General features: G+C 32.7%; 1 protein-coding gene across 1 annotated transcript; it reads left to right on the top strand.

Moving 5' to 3' along the window:
• Window positions 1-11200: 11200 nt before the first annotated feature.
• On the top strand, window positions 11201-12955 carry LOC124939028 (putative F-box/FBD/LRR-repeat protein At5g56810). The gene is made up of 3 exons (XM_047479545.1): window positions 11201-12259; window positions 12347-12532; window positions 12611-12955. Exons 1-3 carry the CDS (start codon window positions 11201-11203, stop codon window positions 12953-12955), a joined length of 1590 nt encoding a protein of 529 aa, XP_047335501.1.
• The last annotated feature ends 8586 nt before the right edge of the window (window positions 12956-21541 follow it).

Here is a 21541-nt window from a genome sequence, read left to right as displayed (position 1 = left end):
TCTCAACAATCTTGGAAATTGTTAGGGTGGATTTCCAAGAAATCCTACCAGGAAAATCATTTGAGGAATTTGAGGAATTTCGAGAGTTATGGAACCATTTAAGTCAATTTCCCAACCTGAGCCCATACCAATACCTATGACCCGTTTGTTTCCGTCTTCAGTTATTTTAATCATTTTCTAATTTAAATGTCTTAAACGATTTCCTAAAAATTTAGAGAAAAATAGAAAACAGATTAGATTTTCTAGACAAAGTGAAAAAATCATTTTATTCTTTAGAATCTTTTGGGATGATTTCTCAATTTTTATAAGCTTATAACTTGAGTTTTATCACTTTAAAAAACATGAGAAAAATTTATGGATGATTCAAATATTTTATTTGACCTCTCTATGCATTGATTTCAAATTTGGGATAATTTCATATTTTAAACACTTTTGTCCTCTCGCAATGTATGCAATATCGATATTTATTTTTCTAGTTAAGTACAATTATCTGGGTACCTTGTACGCATGTTTATGGCAGACTTGACATAACCATTAGGTACATGTTTATTGATAGTCTGGACATAACCGTTAGATGTAAGCTGGAAGTAGGTTTAAAATATGAAGATTGCATGTTTAGCGATTAATTTAAAATTCAGTATAATTTTTCATGTTTTGAAAAAGTAACGGTTTCACAGTAGTGCCCATCTTTTTGGATGAGCGTGTGGGGCATAACGTCGATGCCCTTTCCCACATATAATCAAAAACCGAACCCTGTTATTTTTTACAAAACTCTATTTCCTAGTTTCTCACGGAGCAAGCTAGGTGTCGAATCTTTTGAGCCAACACTCATCCATAACGACCCTCTTAGGAATGAGATCACTTTGAGTCAATTCCTCGATTAGTTGATTAATGAAACATTCTTAGAAATAATTTTGGAAATAAAACATTCATTTTCAATCCCTTGTCCCCTCGGGAATTTAAGAGGAGGTAAGGCATAGGGCTAAAAGTGTCTCGAGTGAATTTTTTGGGATCGGGCGTTTTGGACGCTTTCATGACCAAATTATCCTCTTGATGCATTTGTAAGAATTAGGACGAATAATAAATCATTACAATAAGATGTAATAATCATATTTTCTAAATGACTAAAGATTTTGAGTAGAAACCGTCATTTTAGACTGACCTGAGAAATAAAAGTGTTGATACACTTGGTCCGAATGAGAAGCCAGAAAATTTATGGAAAATGTGTAACTAAGAATTGAAACAAAAAAACATAATTTCTTATAATGGAGTTTACAAATTTTGTTTGTTTTAACTCTAGATAAGCCATATTTGTTCTATTTGTATCAATAAGTCAACAAAATTATAATCAATTTCACAATCAAAACTGAAACAAAACTGAACTATTAAATGAAAGAAAAGAAAACAGAGTTTCCCATAGATGTTGAAATGTAACTACTGTACACATTAAGTTCAAAGTATTACAAATTTCCTAAATTTTTAGACAGGTGCTTAGAGGTGAGAATCTTATATTCCAATATTGCCAAACAAAACTTTATTATATTTCCAAAATTGATCTTTTTTCTCTTTATTTTTTTTTTTATTTTAATCTTCCCCTGTAAATGAAACCCCCTATTTATTAGGGAAATACAGAGGCGCCCCAGTTATTTTCTTTTGTTTGAATTGACCTTCTAACTTCTTCTGCGTTGAATTAGAACCTCAATTTGCGGCCTGGATCTTTGACCAGCCCAACTACCTGCAAAATAATTAAATAAAATTATTTCTGATTTTTTATTTTGTATTTGTTGTTTCATAATATAATATATCTATATATTATTTTTATTTTTATTTTTTTAGAATAAATATTTTAAAATGCGATAAAAAAATTAATTTAATTGTACATGATGTCGATATCAAATTTATTAGTTAATAATATAATGCAATGAATTCGTTTAAAATAAATATGTTAACTCAAAATTTTAAGATATAAATTGATGTTTAAAATGAGTTTATACAATTTCATAATAAACATTAAGCAATAAATGTTACATATTTTTGTTTTAAAACTATATTTTGTACAATCAGCTTATATCAGCTTATATGTTAAAAATTTAGTTCAAACTTTAACAATAATATTTTTTTAAACTTTATTTCTTTAAAAATATATTGTCTAAAGTTGAGCCCCAATTTCATATTTTACGATTCCATTTTTTTAGAGTATAAATAAAAAAATGATAAATAAAAACATAAAGTTCTTATTCCCCAATTGAGAGCGACAGGCGAAAGTATCGAGGTGAACCAAGGCGGAAGTATCGAGGCGAACCAAAGCGGAAGTAACGAGGCGAACAAAAACGGAAGTAACGGGGCGAACCAAAGCGGAATTAACAAGGCGAAAGCGAGATTAACTAGGCGAAAGCGAGATTAACGAGGCGAAAGCGAAATTAATAAGGCGAAAACGAGATTAACTAGGCGAAAGCGAGATTAACTTCTCTTCGTAATAGGTATACAATTCATGTAAATTAGTTATTTATTTTTCTCATTTATAATCTCAAAACTCTATTTCCTATTTTTAATTTGTTTCATGATTTGAAAAATCCTATATATTTTAACTTGATTTGACTACTGAGAACTCTATTTTATAATAAATTTGAATTGATTTGTGATTCAAAAATTTACATGCATGCGATGAAACTTTATACAAGTATAAATCAGGGACACTAACTATCTGAAAAATATAAGACCTTTTCCACTAGTGAGCTTTATAAATCCAACTATTACTAATCTCTCAAAGTTAATATGGTCTTTAACTCTATAATTTATTGAATAATACTAGTACATCAATTATATGTTTACTTGTTCCTTAGAACTCATGCCAATGGTGCACTAATTTGTTTTAAACTCATATATAAATGGAAAAGATTGTTGTTCCTCTATTGAACAAACTGTCTTGCTCCAAGCCAGTTTTTGAGTTTTCTTTTTGCTTATATGCTAGGTAGATTGGTTTGTATGATTATTCTTAGATCCTAAAACATTAAAAGCAATCTCTTTATGTCCTTTTTTTGCTTTCTTAAATACAGATCTTACTAATAAAATATTGTTTGGATTTACATTTGAATCCAATAATACATTCATAATTTCTTTAAAATGTAGTAGTACTTGGATAATATATGTTTGTGGTCCAAATCTCACATAAAGAAATCTCACATAGTACTTAAAGTAGAACTTTAATTAGCATCCATCATAAATTGTATGATTTATGATCTATGTTATATGTATCTTAATATGTTCATATCCTTCAATTTATCTTATTTAGGAGGTTTAGTTATGGTTGAAAATCATACTAGTTATCAGTAGTGACCTCACATAAGTTTTATTTAAACAAGGAACAAGACACTATATATGCCAACATCTTACTTGATGTAGGAATACATTAATCTTAATGACATAAACCTACATATATTGGCTCTTGAAATAGTTATATTTTGAGGTATTGTTAATTTTAGTTACTAGTAGTTTAGTTAGATATGGCAACATGAACATTACCCATCAAATATAATTGTACCTAGCCCAATTTCAATATAATTACTGTCCTTATAAGTCTAAGTAGTTTACTAGATGGTTAGGTTTTAGCTTAAGTTTACAAACTGATGTGTATTGATAAATGAACTTTAAAAGAGTAACAAACACTTGTAAAGAATATAATATTTAACTTCCATTAATATAATCAAATAAGACTTGAGGTAGTAAAACGTTATTTTTTTTTTAATTATGGGGAACTATTATAACATTAATAGTTATGACCCTCCGCTTCAACTCAAAGTTTCTAGATGGAATTGAATTCGTGATAATTTGGTCTCTTAATACAATTTTTATTACTGGACTACCTTTGGTGAGTTTGAGTTAAGAAAAAGTTAAATGTTAAATGAACCAAGATAAGGTTTAACTATCATTATTATTATTATATGTATGATGGATCATGTTTTTTTTACGTTATTACAGTTGAGATATGAAGTTACTCCTAATTTCTTAATTTTTTCAATTTAATTCATTATCTAGTTTTCTAATTAATTTTTAAATGAAAAACTCTAAGTTCACTCATATTATCTATACTTTTCTATGTAATTTTGTAAGTTCACCTTAAATTTTGTCCAAATTCACTGTAATTCTAATTACTGAATTCTGATAAGTTGTTTTTAAATGTTTGTTTATTTGATTATTAGGGAGTAAACATAGAAAGAGATAGTTCCACCCTATTGAGAGTGAAGATTGTGGAAGAAGGAAGTCTGAAAGGAAAAATCAGAGCACCCAAAACAAAACGAGATCAAGAGGCTACATTTGTTTTTGTAAAAGGTATGTCATGTAAATTTACTTCTATACTGATTTGACTCATAGTCCAAAGTTTTATTTTCCTAAATTAAACTGGTTCATGATAACTCTATTTTATCCATTTTCAAATGACTCCTCATCCAAAAACTTTATAATCTTGACTTAAATTAAGTCATGATGAAACCTGATAAATTAAGGTATAAATTACCTCAATACAAAACATTAAGGGTCAAGTAGATGACCCTTCTTTCACAACTTTGCACACAAAAAACAAATCTTTACTAAGATCATGATTTATGTTTTTTTGGAGTAGCCTATCACCATCTCACCATAGTAATATCCCAACCCATCCAAATTGTTTATATTATAACTCTTTAATTAGTTTTGCATTATTTATGTGAATATGAGGTCATCGACGTAGAGAGCGACTACCATCATATAAATTTCTGATTTCTTTGTGTGCAAGGTATGCTCATACAAACATTGTACATACCCTATTTTCTTGAAATACTCATCAATTCTCAATCTCAGCACGAAGAGCCTACTTCAGCCCGTAAAGGTCTTTTCTCAATCTCAGCACCTTCTTCTCATCACCTCTCTTCATATACCTGAGTGATTGTTCGACGTACACCTCCTCCTTCAACACTCCATTTAGAAAGACTGACTTTACATCCATCTATAGAATCGGTCATTGGTTCTGAGCAACTAACGAGACCAGAAGTCGGATTGTCCATTCTCATGACAGGAGCAAAAACTTTATCATAATGGATTCTCTCCTTTTGTTTATAGCCCATCTCCACAAGTAGACCCTTATAACGCTCAATCTCTCCCTCAACATTCACATTCTTTTGTGTACCCATTTTACTCCAATGGGTTGAGCTCTTTCAGTAAAGTCGATCAGCTCACAAGTTTTGTTGCGTTCAATTGCTCCAATTTTTTCATCCATAGTTGATCCCAATTTCTCGTCTTGTACAACTTTCTCAAAATTCAAATCTTCTAAGTCGGCCAAGAGACATACAATGTGGACTTCATTTGTAGTGTCATATATCTCCCGCATACTTCTCATTCTGGATTGCTGAGACTCAGATTCATCTTCTAAAAGCTTCGTGGTTGTTGATATCGGATGCATAACAACCTATGAACTTATTTCTTCCTCAATCGAGTTACTCCAGTTCCATGCCATTAATTCCTCTACATGAACATCTCGGCTCACCACCACCTTCTTGTTAACAGGATCAAACAATTTATATGCCTTATATTTTTCATCATACCCGATAAATATGTACTTCTTGCTCTAATCTTCTAATTTTGTCTTGTGCTGATTTGGTACTTGCCTATAGATCATGCTATTAAACACCTTGAGATAAAAGACACATAGCTTCATATGGCTCCAAATCTCATTAGGCGTCTTCTTTCCTAGAAATGCATGTGAACATCTATTTTGCACATAAACTGCGCACTGCACTACCTCTACCCAAAAATTTTTCGGTATATTCTTTCCTAGATTGAACCATTACGAGAATAATTCAGTTCTTTTGTTCTTCTATACCAATTTTCTGTGGAGAATATGGCGCAATCAAGAAACGTTTGATCACATGTTCCTCGTAGTAATTGTTGAACTCAACAGAAGTGAACTCGTCTACTTTGTCAGATCGGACTGCTTTGAATACTTTTCTCATTTCTTTCTCCACCATCACTTTATATTTCTTGAAGGTTTCAAACACTTCTGACTTCTCCTTCAAAAAATAAACTCATGTCTTCCTCGAGAAATCATTAATTAAAGAGAGTATCTCTTACCACTGAATGATTCTGGAGTTATCGACCCACATAAATTAGTATGGATCAGTCCGAGTTGATCATTTACTCGGTATTCAGAACTGCTTGGGAAAGAAGTCATCGTTTGCTTCCTGATCATACATTATTCACAGAACCTCTTTTTAAATATAATATTAGGCAGTCCAAGCACCATTTCCTTTTTCACTAGCTCATTCAACCCCCCGAAGTGAAGATGACCAAACTGATAATGTCACTTTATGGCTTCATCCTCGAGATCGAGTTGCATACATTTATCTTGAACTATTTTAAGATCAATTTTGTACATACAATTTTTCTTCATTTCTACTTGGGCAATGAGCCTCCCGAGTTTATCCTTCAATTGTAGTTCTCAGTCCTTCATTAGAGTCGAGTACCCTTTCTCCATCAATTGTCTCATGCTCAGTATGATGTTTTTGAGATCAGATACGTAGTAAACATCTCTGATCTCTCCGATTCCCCCATTTCTTTTTAGATATATGATATTTCTCGGACCTTTAATAGCTACTTTTGAAGTATCTCCAAAAGAAATGGATTCGGACTCCACCTTTGAGAGTATTTTGAATAAACTCTCGTTACCACACATGTGGTTATTTGCGCCAGTGTCCAAGTACCAAAATGAGTTCAGTTTGAAATCGGTTTCTAGAATTTTTGTCTCCAGAAATAATCTTTCATCTTCTTTCTTAGTAAAGAAGTTTGTTGATTGCTAATTTTTCTTCCCGGATTCACAATCTTTGGAAATATGACCCAACTTTCCATAGTTGTAGAATTTAATCGAGTAACAATCATTGGCAACATGTCCATACTTTCCACAGTTATAACACTCAATATTATTGTTTGTTTTTGTTCGGTCACCCCGAGATTGACCTCGGCCATATCAGTTATGTTGGCCGACTTGCTCGATTCCTCGTCCACCCCTTCCTCTACCACTTAGGCCTCTGTCTCTTCCTCTATCTCTAGTACTCTAAGTATAGAGCATAGAGCACATTCTCATCTTTTATTATCATCTTCACCTAGAGAGGTTGTTCAAGAGACTCCCCTTCTTATTTTTCCTTCTCTACACATGCTCTTCTAGGGACCCAGCAAGCTCTTCAATGGTGAGCGTTGATAGATATTTAGATTCATTTATTGTGTATTTTTGAAACTATCTATCAATGACCTTAGAATCTTTTCAATAGCTCGGTTTGATGAAAGACTCTCACTATTCCAATTTAGATTGTTTACCATGGTCTCCACCCGAGTAATGAAATGATATACTCTTTTACCCTCTTTTATCCTCATGTTTTACAGATTGACCCTTAGGTTTTGAAGCTGGACTTTCTTCACCCGTTCGTCTCCTTTATTTGTTATTTCATGTGTATCCCATGCTACTTTGGAAGATTTTGCGCCGACTATCTTCTCAAAGCCATATTCGTTGACAAATCGGTATAGTAGATATAAAGTCTCCCTTGTCTTTAGCTCGAACGACTTTCAACGCGTTCATCTGTGTATTTGAATAGCCATTTGTGTTCGCCGGTTTCTCATACCCAGTCTCGACCACATCCTAATTATCTTGGCAACTGAAAAGAGTTTTTATCTGCACTTTCTAGCCTTTTGTCAACTTGGGTAGCGGGATGTCATTGGTTAGACTTGTCATTTCTCTCAAGTGTTTATACTCAAAAGACACATTTTGACGCCTTTTAGAGCTTATAGACCTTATCTTATTTTCCTTTGAGAATGAAGCACTGAGGTTGATTTATATACATTTTTCTTTCAGTTCGTTATTGAGGAATGATGACTACACATCGAGCTGATAATTTTTTCATCATTTACTAGCGGTAAATGTAATTATAGCTCGGATTGTGTCTAGCCAAGCTATTATAGAAAATGTATCACCATAATCAGTTCATGGTTGTTGAGAATAACCTTTTCCAATGAGTCTTAGTGTATTCCTTTGAATGAATCCATCTGGGTTATACTTGACTTTGTAGATCTATTTGACACTTATAACTTCTTTGACGGTTGTCTTGTCTACGAGATACCATGTCTAATTCTGCGTGATCACATAGATTTCCTCCTCCATTGTTTTTCTCCACGATTCTTCTTTCATTATTTCGTCCACTATTTTTAGGCTCAACTAAAAAATTTCCATGTATTATATATATTGTCTATTGATTTGTACCTCTTTGGAGTTGAACTCGGGAATTAGGAGTTTGATACCAATTTTAGATCTACATAATTAATGTTAAAAGAGATGTTTTGATTGATCATTTTGATCTTGGTGAATACCTTTGACTTATATAATCCCTCGAAGATAATAAACTCATTGTTATCGAAATAGAGTTTATATCAATTCTCACCAATTGTTTGAGGCTGAGTAAATTTTGGCACAAACTCGACACACATATAACATTGTTAATACAGGTCGGTCCTTCCTTCGTCTAGATGCCGATCCTTCAAGTCTTTTTGATTTTGTTTGCTCTCTATTGTAATTTGATGTGTTGTATTTTTCCTTATCTTTTGATTTATGTTCACCTTGTCCTCTTGAATATCTTTCATATCTCTCCTTCGTTGTTACTTATATTGAGCATTGACTAAAATACACTATATATTGGTTTTTCGGAGTGTCTAGACAATCGTTAGAAAATGATTTTAAGAAATCACTTCTTAGACTTTGAATGGTTACATGTCATTTGTTTCTTTAATGAAGGCTACAAAGTGATCGTATTTTCCAAGAAGGCATATGAGAATCTTTCATACTATTCTCTAGTATGTGACATCTTCACCGTGAGATTTCATCTGGTTGACCAAATAAAAGATTTTGGTCGAGAACTTCATGAGTGTATTTGTCTCCTTCATTTTGATATTTTCGAATTCCCTTTCACATCACTCTTTAAAATTCACTGTACAAGATCTCACATGCCTCGTTGGTTGTATTGTTTAATGAGGCTTCGAATATCTCACTTTTCGTACCCTCCTAAATGTACAGATATTACTAACTATAATGGCTCAAATAACAACACTTATTAGATTGACCTTTCTTTAATATGGATTCTCTATTTCTAATGGATGTGGCACGGAAAATGCTGAAACTAAAAAGGGTAGCGACTTCACCCCAAGTCATTGATACACTCAGATCAGCTTAGTGGAGGGATTAAATGATATTTACTTTTTTATGTACTCAATTGATGAGATGGTGATGCGATCTTATCTTTTATTGCTTTTTATTTGTTTCAATCTTTTTCATAAAAATTTTGGCCTTCAATCTTTCTTTAGCCTGATTAGACAATGGTGGTGTTTTAGTGATTGCTTATTAAAAGATTGAAAGAGCGATTTTGTCAGCTTGTCGGGACTTCTTTAGTTCCTTCGGATCGACTTTATTGAGGTCGGTTTCTTCTTCTAACTCGTTCACTCTATTCTCTAGAATCTCTGATTAATTAATAGATTGAAAGATAATCTTCATTTTTACGTACTATAAATCATAGTCTTCACAATTAAACTCCGGAATGGGATGTTGATATTTATTGAGGTCATTAATTTGGGTGGATTGATAAAACCTTGATGCTCTAATTCTAAATTTTAGAATCTTTTAAGACTTTTAAAGAGAATTGATATTTTATTATATTTTTTAGCTTTGTATTACACCGCCTTAATTTATAGGCTAAAAAATAACTGAAAAATCTTGTTAATTAATATGAGAATTCCACTGTTTCATTTCATTCATATTTGATTGAAATAAAATATAGGTAAATAATGTAATTAAAAGTTAAAATTTTCTAATAATATCTAATCAATATGGTGAATTTTACACCACGTTAAATTTTAACAAAATTTCACTAAGGTCTCATTCATCTACTCACATGATAAGACAATTTAGTTATCTCCTTCAACTAAATTGTGAACAACAACACTTAAGCAATTAAGTTAGAAGAAAAAATAAATAACAAAATTATCACTTTTGAATTAATTGAGTCTTCAATTTAGTCCTTCTTTTTTATTAGAAATTTCACTCAAGATCTCTTCATATCCTCACATTAGATTATAGTCTAATGATTTCCTCTTGGGGAGTTTGAGAGTTGCTCCCAAAATATCTCAAGATTTATAAGTGTCATTCACTAGTCATTCATCTTCTTCTTTGTTGTTCATTCATATTATGTGTCAATCCTGTTTGCGGGCTATGTACTTAACCCGCGGGGATTAGTCGCACTCCATAGGAGTAGTGGAACCCAGCGTTCTAAAAAAAAAAAACAATGTGTCAATCCTTCGTCACTCGCCAACTTAATGGAATCTTGTAAATTTGGTTTAAAAGATTTCCTTGTAACAGACAACAATGTTGTTATTAATTGATAAATACATTACCTCTTATATACTCCAACCATTATATTCATCTTTCTTAGCTCTTTTAACAACATTTTTTCAAATAATCCCTTCACTCCAACCGAGATGTTTTCCAAGTCAAACCCCTAACATAGTGGGAATATTTTCTACTTTTGACTAACTTTGAGGGTATGTCATACAGAGTTTCAAATATTATCACCAAAATATGTCAAAACACAAATCATTTATAAGAAATCTAAAACTAAATTTTTTTCCAAACAGATCTTAAACCCATTTGTTGAAAACATCACACACAAAAAAAAAAAGACACTTATCTACTCTCACAAACGAGCATAAATGGAAAAACACCCCCTATAGATATCTCAATAAACATTTGAACAAACACATCATTGCACAAACATTCTTAAAAAGTATTAAAAATTCGATAAGAATGAATAATCTACTCTCACAAAGGAGATAGACTCCACATAAATTGCCCAACACATCAAACTCCAAATGTCTTTGTGTTCACTATGGTTTTAACAAAAAAAAAAAATCACATTAACAATTGTTAAAAGATTAAAAAGTTCCAATTTATGACTTTTTCTAAACCAATTCACATTTGTCATTACTTGTACTTCTTTAGTCTCGTTTTTATTATGAAAATAATATTTTTGTGTTCGCAAAAGTTTTCAACATGCAGTCCCAATCTTTTTCATGATGTCGTTTTGCAGAAATTGTGACCATTTCATAACGAGATAAGTCGAAGCAGAAATTTTCTTCCGAGATGAATCTAAATGGAATAGTGAAACGTAGTCGGACTAACAAAAATCAAAACTCAACAAGCCATGTCGCAGTTGATCAAGAAGTTGACTACATAAGTCAAGTCCCTGATGGAATTTTATTCTACATCTTATCTTTCCTACCATTCGAGTATTGGATAATACTCGGAATGGTTTCAAGAAAGTGGACATATCTTTTGAGGGAGGCCCCAATTTTGATTCTCGACGAGGATTATATCCTTATCAAAATGGCAAGAAGTCAACTTCGACATACGTTACCTGGAGAGGTTTCTATAATTGGTAGACATAAAAAGAACAAAAGTAGGTACATAAAGTTTGTGGACCGCACTCTTTTAGTTCACTCGGGTTGTCTCATAAAACTCATGTATCTAAATTTTGAATATGAACCTAACAATCAAAATGATTCAATGATCAACAATTGGGTTCACTTCATTATGACAAGAGATATACATGATCTAGTGCTGAACTTCTCAACCAACCCAAAATTGAACTTTGAGTTGAAATTTCTGGCAGTGAAGCTCACAAAATCCAAATCAACTTATGAACTTCTTGATATGCCTTATGAGCCCAAATTTAGAGGTTTGACTTTGAACTCTTGCAAATTCAAAGCATCGTCTTTTGTCGCATTTTCCAACTTAAAGAGTTTACATTTGTCCCATGTTGAAGTGTTTGATAGTTCGATTGGAGAACTAGTTTCAAAATGCCCGTGTTTGGAAGATTTGCACATGGATAATTGTATTGTGCCAGAAAGTTTTTTCAAGTGTGAAAATGACTTGAAATTAAAAAAATTATGCTTGATAAATTGCCTAACGGAGAGTTGGTATATGTTCGAGATTGATATATCAGCTCCAGAGCTCTTGAGCTTTTTGATTAGAGGAAAATACCTCATGACCTCAACCATAAGAAAAGCAACCAAATTAGTTGACAGCATGGTTTACATCGAACAGGAGTTTTCTGATTTTCAACAAGGGAATCTTTTAGCAAAGTTTCTTATCGGTATGAAACATTGCAAGATTCTAACATTAAGCAGTTGGTGTATTCAAGTAAGTTTTCATCTATCATTACTCTTTTATCTACACTTATTTTTGTTGATTTCTAATCATTGTTTCATTCTTAATTTGTTTATAAAGGTGCTTTCGACGATAGATTATGTGTTGTCCTATCAACTGCGAGGATTATTAACAAATTTGAAGGAGTTGAATCTCTCAATTGGATGTTCAAAACAAGAACTGCCTGGAATGGTTACCATACTACAGTCATGCCCTTATCTTGAGAGCTTGATTCTGGAATTTGATTGGATCGAAGACATTTATTGGGTAATTAAAAAACAATTCATACAGTTTTTAAATTGCATACAAATATTATTCTTAACACTAACTCAATCTTTTCCAAAGATGGTTGATGACAGAAAAGTGGAACATCTACCCGAAGTTTTTCACTTTGAAGAGGAAAAATATTTTGAGACTCCAAAGCCATACATTCGTTTTCTGAAGAACTGCCTCAAAGATATTCAGTTAAAGAAGTATATGGGCGAAGAAAACGAGATACGAATAGTGAAGTATTTGCTCCAAAATGCACTTGTATTAGAAGATTTGGTGGTCTATGTAAATTCTTCTGCAGATATTTATTCAGAATGGCAAAACTATTTCATCGAGTTTGACGAGGAAATGAATTGGCAAGAACTGCGGGATTTACCAAAGGCATCAACCAATGTCAAGTTGTATGTACTAGAAAATTAATCTTTTCTATGTTCCATGAAAACCCATTGCATGGATTCATGTTTTTCTTGTAATAAAGATTGTGAAAACCTCTTAATGGTATTACATGTAATGTTCTAGATGAACTAAGTACAATAAGTTGACTCAAGGCTAATTTCTTAAGATTTTATTTACAGTCATGATTGTTGTTGATGATTTTTATATTTTTCAGTCATTTTTAAATTATTACAAGATGCTTTAATTAGAAAGTTAAAAGTTTATAATATAACTAAATTTACTAATTCCTTTTACAACATTATTTACAATTATTATAAAATTGAAAGTTTATAATTTTGGTAACAAAATTAGTAAATTGTTCTTATGCATGGTTTATTTTAACTTTGTAATAAATTTTGTCATTGTTCAGTAACAGTTTACAATATTTGAAAATTGTTTATAATTAATTAGTAATTTATTCTGTAATATTATAAAATGTATTTGTGATGTTTTCATAATGCAATTAGTAATTTGTTCTACAATATTTTTTGTTGTGTATTTTTTATTACAACATTATTACAATTTTAAAGAAATGTAACGCTACTCAAGTTAAATTTTTAATAAATTCAATTTATTTATTCAACTACATGATACATGCCTGTCATTTTTTCTTTTTTTAATTAAATTTAAATTATTTAAGATTTTATGACATTTTGATCCCTTAAAGCTATTATTGTCGCTCAAATAACTTAATGAGTTCAAAAACATTCATTTGATAAGAAAATTTATAGAAAAAATGAATTATATAAAATTTTATTTTTAAAACTAACTCAATATAATCGAGCTATGATTTCCAGTTACTGGTTAAGGGCATAAATGTGGAAAATCTATTAACGAAAATTTATTTTTTTTATATAATTATTTTGGTACTAGAATATATACCAAACTAAATGTTCGATTAAAAAGATTCTTGTGCGAAAAAAGAGGAAATACAACTAGTATGGTATTTGCTCCAAAATGTATTTTGTTGGGAGATTTGGTCATATATTTCTCGATAATTTGTTCTCCAAAATTCATATTGTGTTGGAAGATTTAGTTATATATTTAAATTCTTCAAAAATTTATTTCTTAGAATGCATAACTTATCTTCGCCAATTGCAAAAAAAAACTTTATAAGAATTATTCCATTTATATTGAGAAATTGAAATTGATTAATCATAAAAAGTTCTGACTTTTATGCATTTGATAAACTTATAATTGACTATTTGAAAATATATTTTATTAAAGGAAAACCATTTTTTTTATTTTTTTATTTTTTTATTTTTTTTTGCGAATAAGTGACATTTATTTTTATTTTTAAATCACTTTCATACATAAACTATGTTAGTCAGTTCATATAAGATATTAAATACAATACTCATTTCAATCACGTACAAACATATATCACTCAAATCTAAAAATAAATTTTGATAATATTGATTTATGAATCTTTGTTTAATTTATAAGTAGACACTCACTTTGTATATAAATCACATAAACAAAGGCCATCCAATTTTTATGACCAACACTATTTGTGTTTCTGTTCAAGCCAATTAGAATTTGAGTTGAGTGTATTAAAAAATAAATTAAAAATAAAATCATAAGAAAAAGAAAGTCTGACTTATTATTATTATCATTATTATTATTATTATTATTATTATTATTATTATTATTATTATTATTATTATTATTATTATTATTATTGAGAGAAAACTCTAGGTGAACCAGTACTACACTTCATTTGAGCACTCTTAGAATGCAACAATTGGTGCCTTGAATCACGATTTGATTTTTCAGCAAGTTCTCCTAAACTTGTGCCCTACCAATTCCTATGGCCCCGTTTGTTTCTGTCTTCGGTTATTTTAATTCATTTTCTAATTTGAATTTCTTAAACGATTTTTTTAAAATTTAGAAAAAAAATAACAAATAGAATAGATTTTCTAAACAAAATGAAAAGTCATTTTATTTTTTAGGATTCTGTTACGACTTGTTTCGTAAGATGTGTTTATGGGTTCAAGAATCAAGTTCTTAATCTTTAAGACCGGTGGAAATTCTATAATCAAAGGGCAGCGGAAGGTTTTGATAGAGAATTTGAGGGGAGGGATAGAAGAACCAATGGTGCGAAGAGAAATACTGTTTGTCTATGCCAAACAGTCCATAGTAAATAATAATAGACAAATGGGGACGAAGTTCATATCTTCATTAATCCATTCATGGGTCCTTGGGGAGAAAGACCAGCCTTATATAGGTGATGTCTTGCCCTAAAATATTTGGTTAAACAACTACTAGAAAATAACAGAATTCGGTTTGTAAATAGAAAATGAAAGCAAAACAAAATCTTAATACAACAAAACAGAAATCTGGCCCATGTGCACCATAGGACCGAGAACGGGTGCCGAGAAAGGTTGCTAGAATTATTCTAGGACCGAGACCTTGATTTTAGACCCTAACATTATCTCCCCCTTCAAAATTCGTCGCCCTCGACGAAAAAGACCGTGGTCTGCCGAGCCTCTAATGCGCATGCTCAAAATTTCAAAGAATTCGGTCGGACTTCAGCAAGTGCAACAAGTGTCGGAGTCTAGGACCGCATTTCTTAGAAGCTTTCGGTCTTCCCGCTCCGCAATCAGTCCTTCATTCGGCCCAACACGCCAGGTGCAGCAAAAGGGCCATTTTTCTTTCGGGCATACTCTAGAATGTCTTCAAACAACCAAGCCCAGTCCTTTATCCAGACCAGCAACACATGTGCAACAACATAGCCATGTCTTCTAAGTACCTTCCTGGCTGGTGGTCGGTTGTTGAGTTGCTGGTTGAGCCCTTTGATTATTTGTTGGAAATTTTCTGGAGTGTCTTCCAAAACAAGTGAAACACTTTGGCATTCGTCCTTACTCTTTATTTGTACCTTGGCAGCAACATTATGATTTTCCAAGGCCTTTTCTAGCTGGTTGCCTTGTATTATGATGACCCACGACCGAGGGGTACCTTGCTGGACCGTGAAAGTGTGCAAAATAATGACATGTTCGTCCCCTGTCTCAAGCAACAAAGGTGGGTCATAAAAACCTGATTCTTGGACGGGTTCTTGAACGAGTTCTTGGACTTCTTGCTGATTAGTCGGGGCCATGAACAATCTGGATTTGCACCTATGATTGAGCTCCCATTTTTCATTGCAAGTATAACATCGGTCTTCCTTGGGATCGGTTATCCGGTTTGTGCTCGGCCAGACCGTGTTAACAATGCATTGTTTGGGCAGCAGCGGCGGCTTAGTGTTGTACAAGGGCATGCGACCGAATTGCAGCAAGAGATCCCTCTTGAATGCATCCCACGTCAAGGCTACCTTTTGGTTGCGATTCTACAAATATGATTCATGCCACGTTCTTGCCTCTTTTGAGATGTGAGTGCGGACAATGTCTAGCTTTGTGGAATAATTCGTCTTGCTCTGATACCAAGAATGTTACGACTTGTTTCGTAAGATGTGTTTATGGGTTCAAGAATCAAGTTCTTGATCTTTAGGATCGGTGGAAATTCTATAATCAAAGGGCAGCAGAAGGTTTTGATAGAGAATTTGGGGGGAGGGGATAGAAGAACCAAGGGTGCGAAGAGAAATACTGTTTGTCTATGCCAAACAGTCCATAGTAATAATAATAGACAAATGGGGCCGAAGTTCATATCTTCATTATTCTATTCATGGGTCCTTGGGGAAGAAAGACCAGCCTTATATAGGTGATGTCTTGCCCCAGAATATTCGATTACAAAAACTACTAGAAAATAACAGAATTCGGTTTGTAAAATAGAAAATGAAAGCAAAACAAAATATTAATACAACAAAACAGAAATCTGGCTCATGTGCACCATAGGACTGAGAACGAGTGCCGATAAAGGTTGCTGAAATTATTCTAGGACCGAGATCTTGATTTTAGACCCTAGCCGATTCTTTGAGATGATTTCTCTATTTTTATAAGCTTATAACTTGAGTTTTACTACTCAAAAAAATGTGAGAAAAATTCATGGATGATTCATATATTTTATTTGACCATTTTATGCATTGATTTCAAATTTGAGAAAATTTTAGATTTTAAACACTTTTGTCCTCCGCATAACATGTATGTAATATCGATATTTATTTTTCTAGTTACGTACAGTTATCTTGGGTACTCTAGATGCGACATAACCATTAGATACATGTTTATTGATAATTTGGGCATAACCCTTAGATGTAAGCATGAAGTAGGTTTAAAAAATGAAGATGACATATTTAGACTTTAATTTAAAAATTAGTATAATTTGTCATGTTTTGAAAAAGGTAATGGTTTTGGAGTAGAGGTTGTAATTTTGGACGGGTGTGTGAGGCATAACGTCGATACTCTTTTTCATACGTAACCAAACACCGAATCCAATTTTTTTTGAAAACTCTATTTCCTAGTTTCTCACGGAGCAAGCTAGGTGTCGACTATTTTGAGCCAACACTCATCCATAACGACCCTCTTAGGAATGAACTCACCTTGAGTCAATTTCTCGATTAGTTGATTAATGAAACATTCTTATGAATAATTTTGGAAATGAAACATACAATTTTAATCCATCATCCCCTCGGAATTCGAGAGGAGGTAAGGCATGGAGCTAAAAGTGTCTCGAGTACATTTTTCGAGATTGAACGGTTTTAGACGCTTACACGATGAAATTATCCTCTAAACGCATTTGTAAGAATTAAGACGAATAATAAATCATTAAAATAAAATGTAATAATCATATTTTCTATATGATCAAAAAATTTGAACAGAAATCGCCATTTTAGACGAACACGAGAGATAAAGCGTTGATACACTTGGAAATGTGTAACTAAGAAACGAACCAAAACATAATTTCCTATAACGAAGTTTACAAATTTTGTTTGTTTTAACTCTAGATAAACCATATTTGTTCTAATTGTATCAATAAGTCAACAAAATTATAATCAATTCACAATCAAAATTGAACTATTAAATGAAAGAAAAGAAAACAGAGTTCCCCATAGATCAATTCGGATCTTCTGCTATCGATTATCATGTTCCTCTGTTGCGGACCAATCAAAATACAGGAGTATTATTATATTAATAAATGAAAGTTGGGTTGAAGGGAAGGGAGACAGAATCGGGAACCCGTATTTCATTCCGAGTTCACCCCAAATGGCGTTAACAGAATGTCTAGATAACGTATGGAGCGAAGCTCCCTTCCCCAGGTTCCATATCAAAAGGAATGAAGATATATTGTTACGAGCGAAGCTCACTTTCCTCCATACGCCATGTAATGCGGAATGGAGAAAGCGGTATGGAGCGAAGCATACTTCGCCCAGGCGCCCCGTTGAACGAATCAAGAGATGCTTTTAGAGCGAAGCATACTTCGCTTCAATTATTTTAATACATTGACGTTCATGTAAAATCCCCAACACAACCATGAAAAGACCGTTTAACTATCATATAAAACATTTACTCATGTATGTAAATACAAAAATTAACGAAAATAAAATATTTTTATATTAAAAATAAAATAATTTATGAAGAGACGCTTTTCAGTGAAGCATACTTCGCTTCAATTATTTATTTTTATATTAAAAAATTTTAAAAATTTTATTTACGAAGAGACGCTTTGCATTGAATCATACTCCGCTTCAATTAGTTTATATGTCTAGAGAGTCGAGCGAAGCATACTTGGCACAGGCGCCATGTAAAACGGAATGAAAAAATGCTTTTCAGTGAAGCATACTTCGCTTCAATTATTTTTAATACCCTAAAGTTCATGTAAAACCTCCAACACACCCATGTAAAGTCCGTTTAACTATCATGTGAAAACATTTATTCATTTATGTGAAATACAAAAATTAACAAAAATAAAATATTTTTATTTTAAAAATAAAAAAAAATTATGAAGAGACACTTTTCAGTGAAGCATACTTCGTTTCAGTTCATTATTTTTATATAAAAAAATAAAAATAAATAAAAATAATTTACGAAGAGGCTCTTTTCAGTGAAGCATACTTCGCTTCAATTAGTTTATATGTCTAGAGAATCGAGTGAAGCGTCCTTCGCCCGGGCGACACGTGAAACGAAATGAATTGACGCTTTTAGAGTAAAGCGTACTTCGCATGGGCGCCATGTAAAACGGAATTAATAGAAGCTTTTTGAGCAAAGACTCTTTCGCCTAGGTGCCATGTAAAAAGGAATGAATAGACGCTTTTCGAGTGAAGCGTTCTTCGCCCAGGTTCCATGTGAAACGGATGATTGTGAAGCTAGCTTCGTTTATGAATTTAAAAACTCAACCTTGTGAAGCAAGCTTCGTTAATGTTATAATTTCTGTGAAGTTAAAATCGCTTTATGTAGGAATAAAACACATTTTCCCGCTACAAATCTCACTCTTCATTTTCATAACTGTTCACATTCTCTCTCTATCTCTGAGCGATCATCTTTTTTGAACTTTGAATCCCTAAAGTTTTCTTCTATTCTACAAGGATTTCTTGTGAAAATTTCACAACAAAACGAAGGCAACAACATGCTAGTGGATAATTCCGACTCCCGAGAGATCGTCTTGGCGGTTTGTAATAGCATAAACGAAACCGCCTCCAATCCTGTATCCAACGACAATACCGACGATAAACCAGAGAAGTAGGTTATTCATATTGTGTTTATAGTTTTTTATTAATATTACACCCGTTCATTCCATTTATTTTGTCAAATACTGATTTATGTTCTCCCACTGAAAATAATGCATGGGAGTTTTCCACTAAATGTATATGTAAAGAAGAGGAAGAGAAATACAAAGACGAATACGAAGTCATCGACTGATGAATCAGTTTCAAATGTTGTTGTCGAAGCTACTGAAATTTCTACAAGTACACATGTCGATGAAGATTTACCACCACCTCCCCCCAAAACCAAAACCATTAAAAAAAGGAAAGCAACATTTCTAACAAGATCATCCCCTCATGGCCTTTTTCAAATGATTCATAAATTGAGCGTAGAACAGAAGGAAGTTGTGAAGGAAATCGGGTTTGGTTCTCTTTTTACATTGGGTGTCTCCAATTTCCTTGGTCATTTTTCGAAACACGTGGTTAGATGTTTGACCTGGAGAAGAGTTATCTGGTATCGGCCAACGGTGATGAGATCCTTATCGATGAAGACCTAGTCCAGTCCGTGTTGAACCTCCCGAGAGGGCTAATGAACATAGTTGAGTCCGCTGGGGCGGACAAGAATAATGACCCCGAGTTTTTTAACTTCTTGAGGGATTGGAAGGTCAGATGGAGCGGGGAGAATCAACTTCAGCTCTTGAAACACTTTCTATGATACCCAAGATATTAAGTAACACAAGTGCAGACAACGATTTCAAACTTGACTTTGTTGTCTCAAGTTTTTTATGTTCAGTTCAAAATTCACGAGCCAGGTACAAAAATTTTCCAAACCTATTATATATTTATTTGTTTTTGTGAATACTTACACATGTATTCTATTAATTCAGGTTCAAAATTCTCTAATCCTTAATGGATGTTGATAACATAAAGAACCTGAACTAGTGCATCTTCACACTACAATGATTGGTTGAAAGTGTAAGAAGTTGGCAAGAAAAAGATAATAAAAGATAAAAATCCATATTTTGATGGACCTCTAACCTTTTATTGGTAATAATTACTCTCTTGTATATGATTTATAGATATGAAATATTCACTAACATGTTTTCCATTGTTTACTTCAGATTTGCTACCTAGATGGTGTTTTTGTCAATGGTGTGCGTCATCCTTATGAAAGGTCTTTCCCAATTATCTGTTGCTTGGATGACACCACATTGTTAGAGATTACCACGTTAGAATCGCTCGTATGGTTTTGGGCTGGGCAGGGGAAGGGTACGCCTAACAGAAAAAGAACCTGAGATTCTAGTTAATTTATTGGAATTATCTGAAGACGGTGAGTAGGTATGTTGAAAGAAGAAATTGACTCGCATTTGTCTATACTTTCTTGTTTTTGAGACTAATAAGGTATGTTTTTTATAATCTACAAATGTTAATATACAAAGTCTTGAAAACTTTTAAAGATACATCACAACAGCTGAATTACCTATCAGGAGAGTTGGAGAAATGCAACATCGATCCCAAGCCTAATTTTAGGCTGGTTTCCTGAACCTAACAGAGTCTGAAGGGTTCATGAAATACTTGAAAGTGAATAATGATGAGGGTTGTGTAAGTAGGGAAGATCCTCCAAAGAAGGCACTTGGGGACACTTTAGAGAGTGCGGGCTTGAAAATGAATAGTCCCCTGGTTAAATACCCCTGTGAGGATGCATAAGAAGGTGAACGGAATAATGAAGGTGAGGAAATCAAAGCTTGCGAAGCTTATAATACTTATGAATCATCTGAAGATGAAGATGAGGGGGGACGCATCAACATTAGAGACTATTCGAAAAGGAATATCACAAAAAATTCGTTGTACCTTCAATCCCCTTACATGAAAGTCGTTGCGAAGAAGTTAGACAAAAAAATAACCAACAAGGAATAGAGATTGACCGATTTTGTGTTTTTTTAAGACCTTGATGAAAAGTAAGTGAAGCATGTTTTTCTAAATTTGAAATATTAATG

Source organism: Impatiens glandulifera, chromosome 5, assembly GCF_907164915.1.
Source record: "Impatiens glandulifera chromosome 5, dImpGla2.1, whole genome shotgun sequence".
Taxonomy (NCBI): Eukaryota; Viridiplantae; Streptophyta; class Magnoliopsida; order Ericales; family Balsaminaceae; genus Impatiens; species Impatiens glandulifera.
The sequence above is the reverse complement of the archived record's forward strand: the minus strand, read 5'-3'. Positions and strand labels throughout refer to the sequence as shown.

Bases quoted from the DNA above. Each gene is read 5' to 3' on its own strand.
- LOC124939028 (XM_047479545.1), top strand. From the start codon at position 11,201: ATGAATCTAAATGGAATAGTGAAACGTAGTCGGACTAACAAAAATCAA. The intron at 12,260-12,346 runs GTAAGTTTTCAT...TTGTTTATAAAG, and splicing joins TAAGCAGTTGGTGTATTCAA to GTGCTTTCGACGATAGATTA. The intron at 12,533-12,610 runs GTAATTAAAAAA...TCTTTTCCAAAG, and splicing joins GGATCGAAGACATTTATTGG to ATGGTTGATGACAGAAAAGT.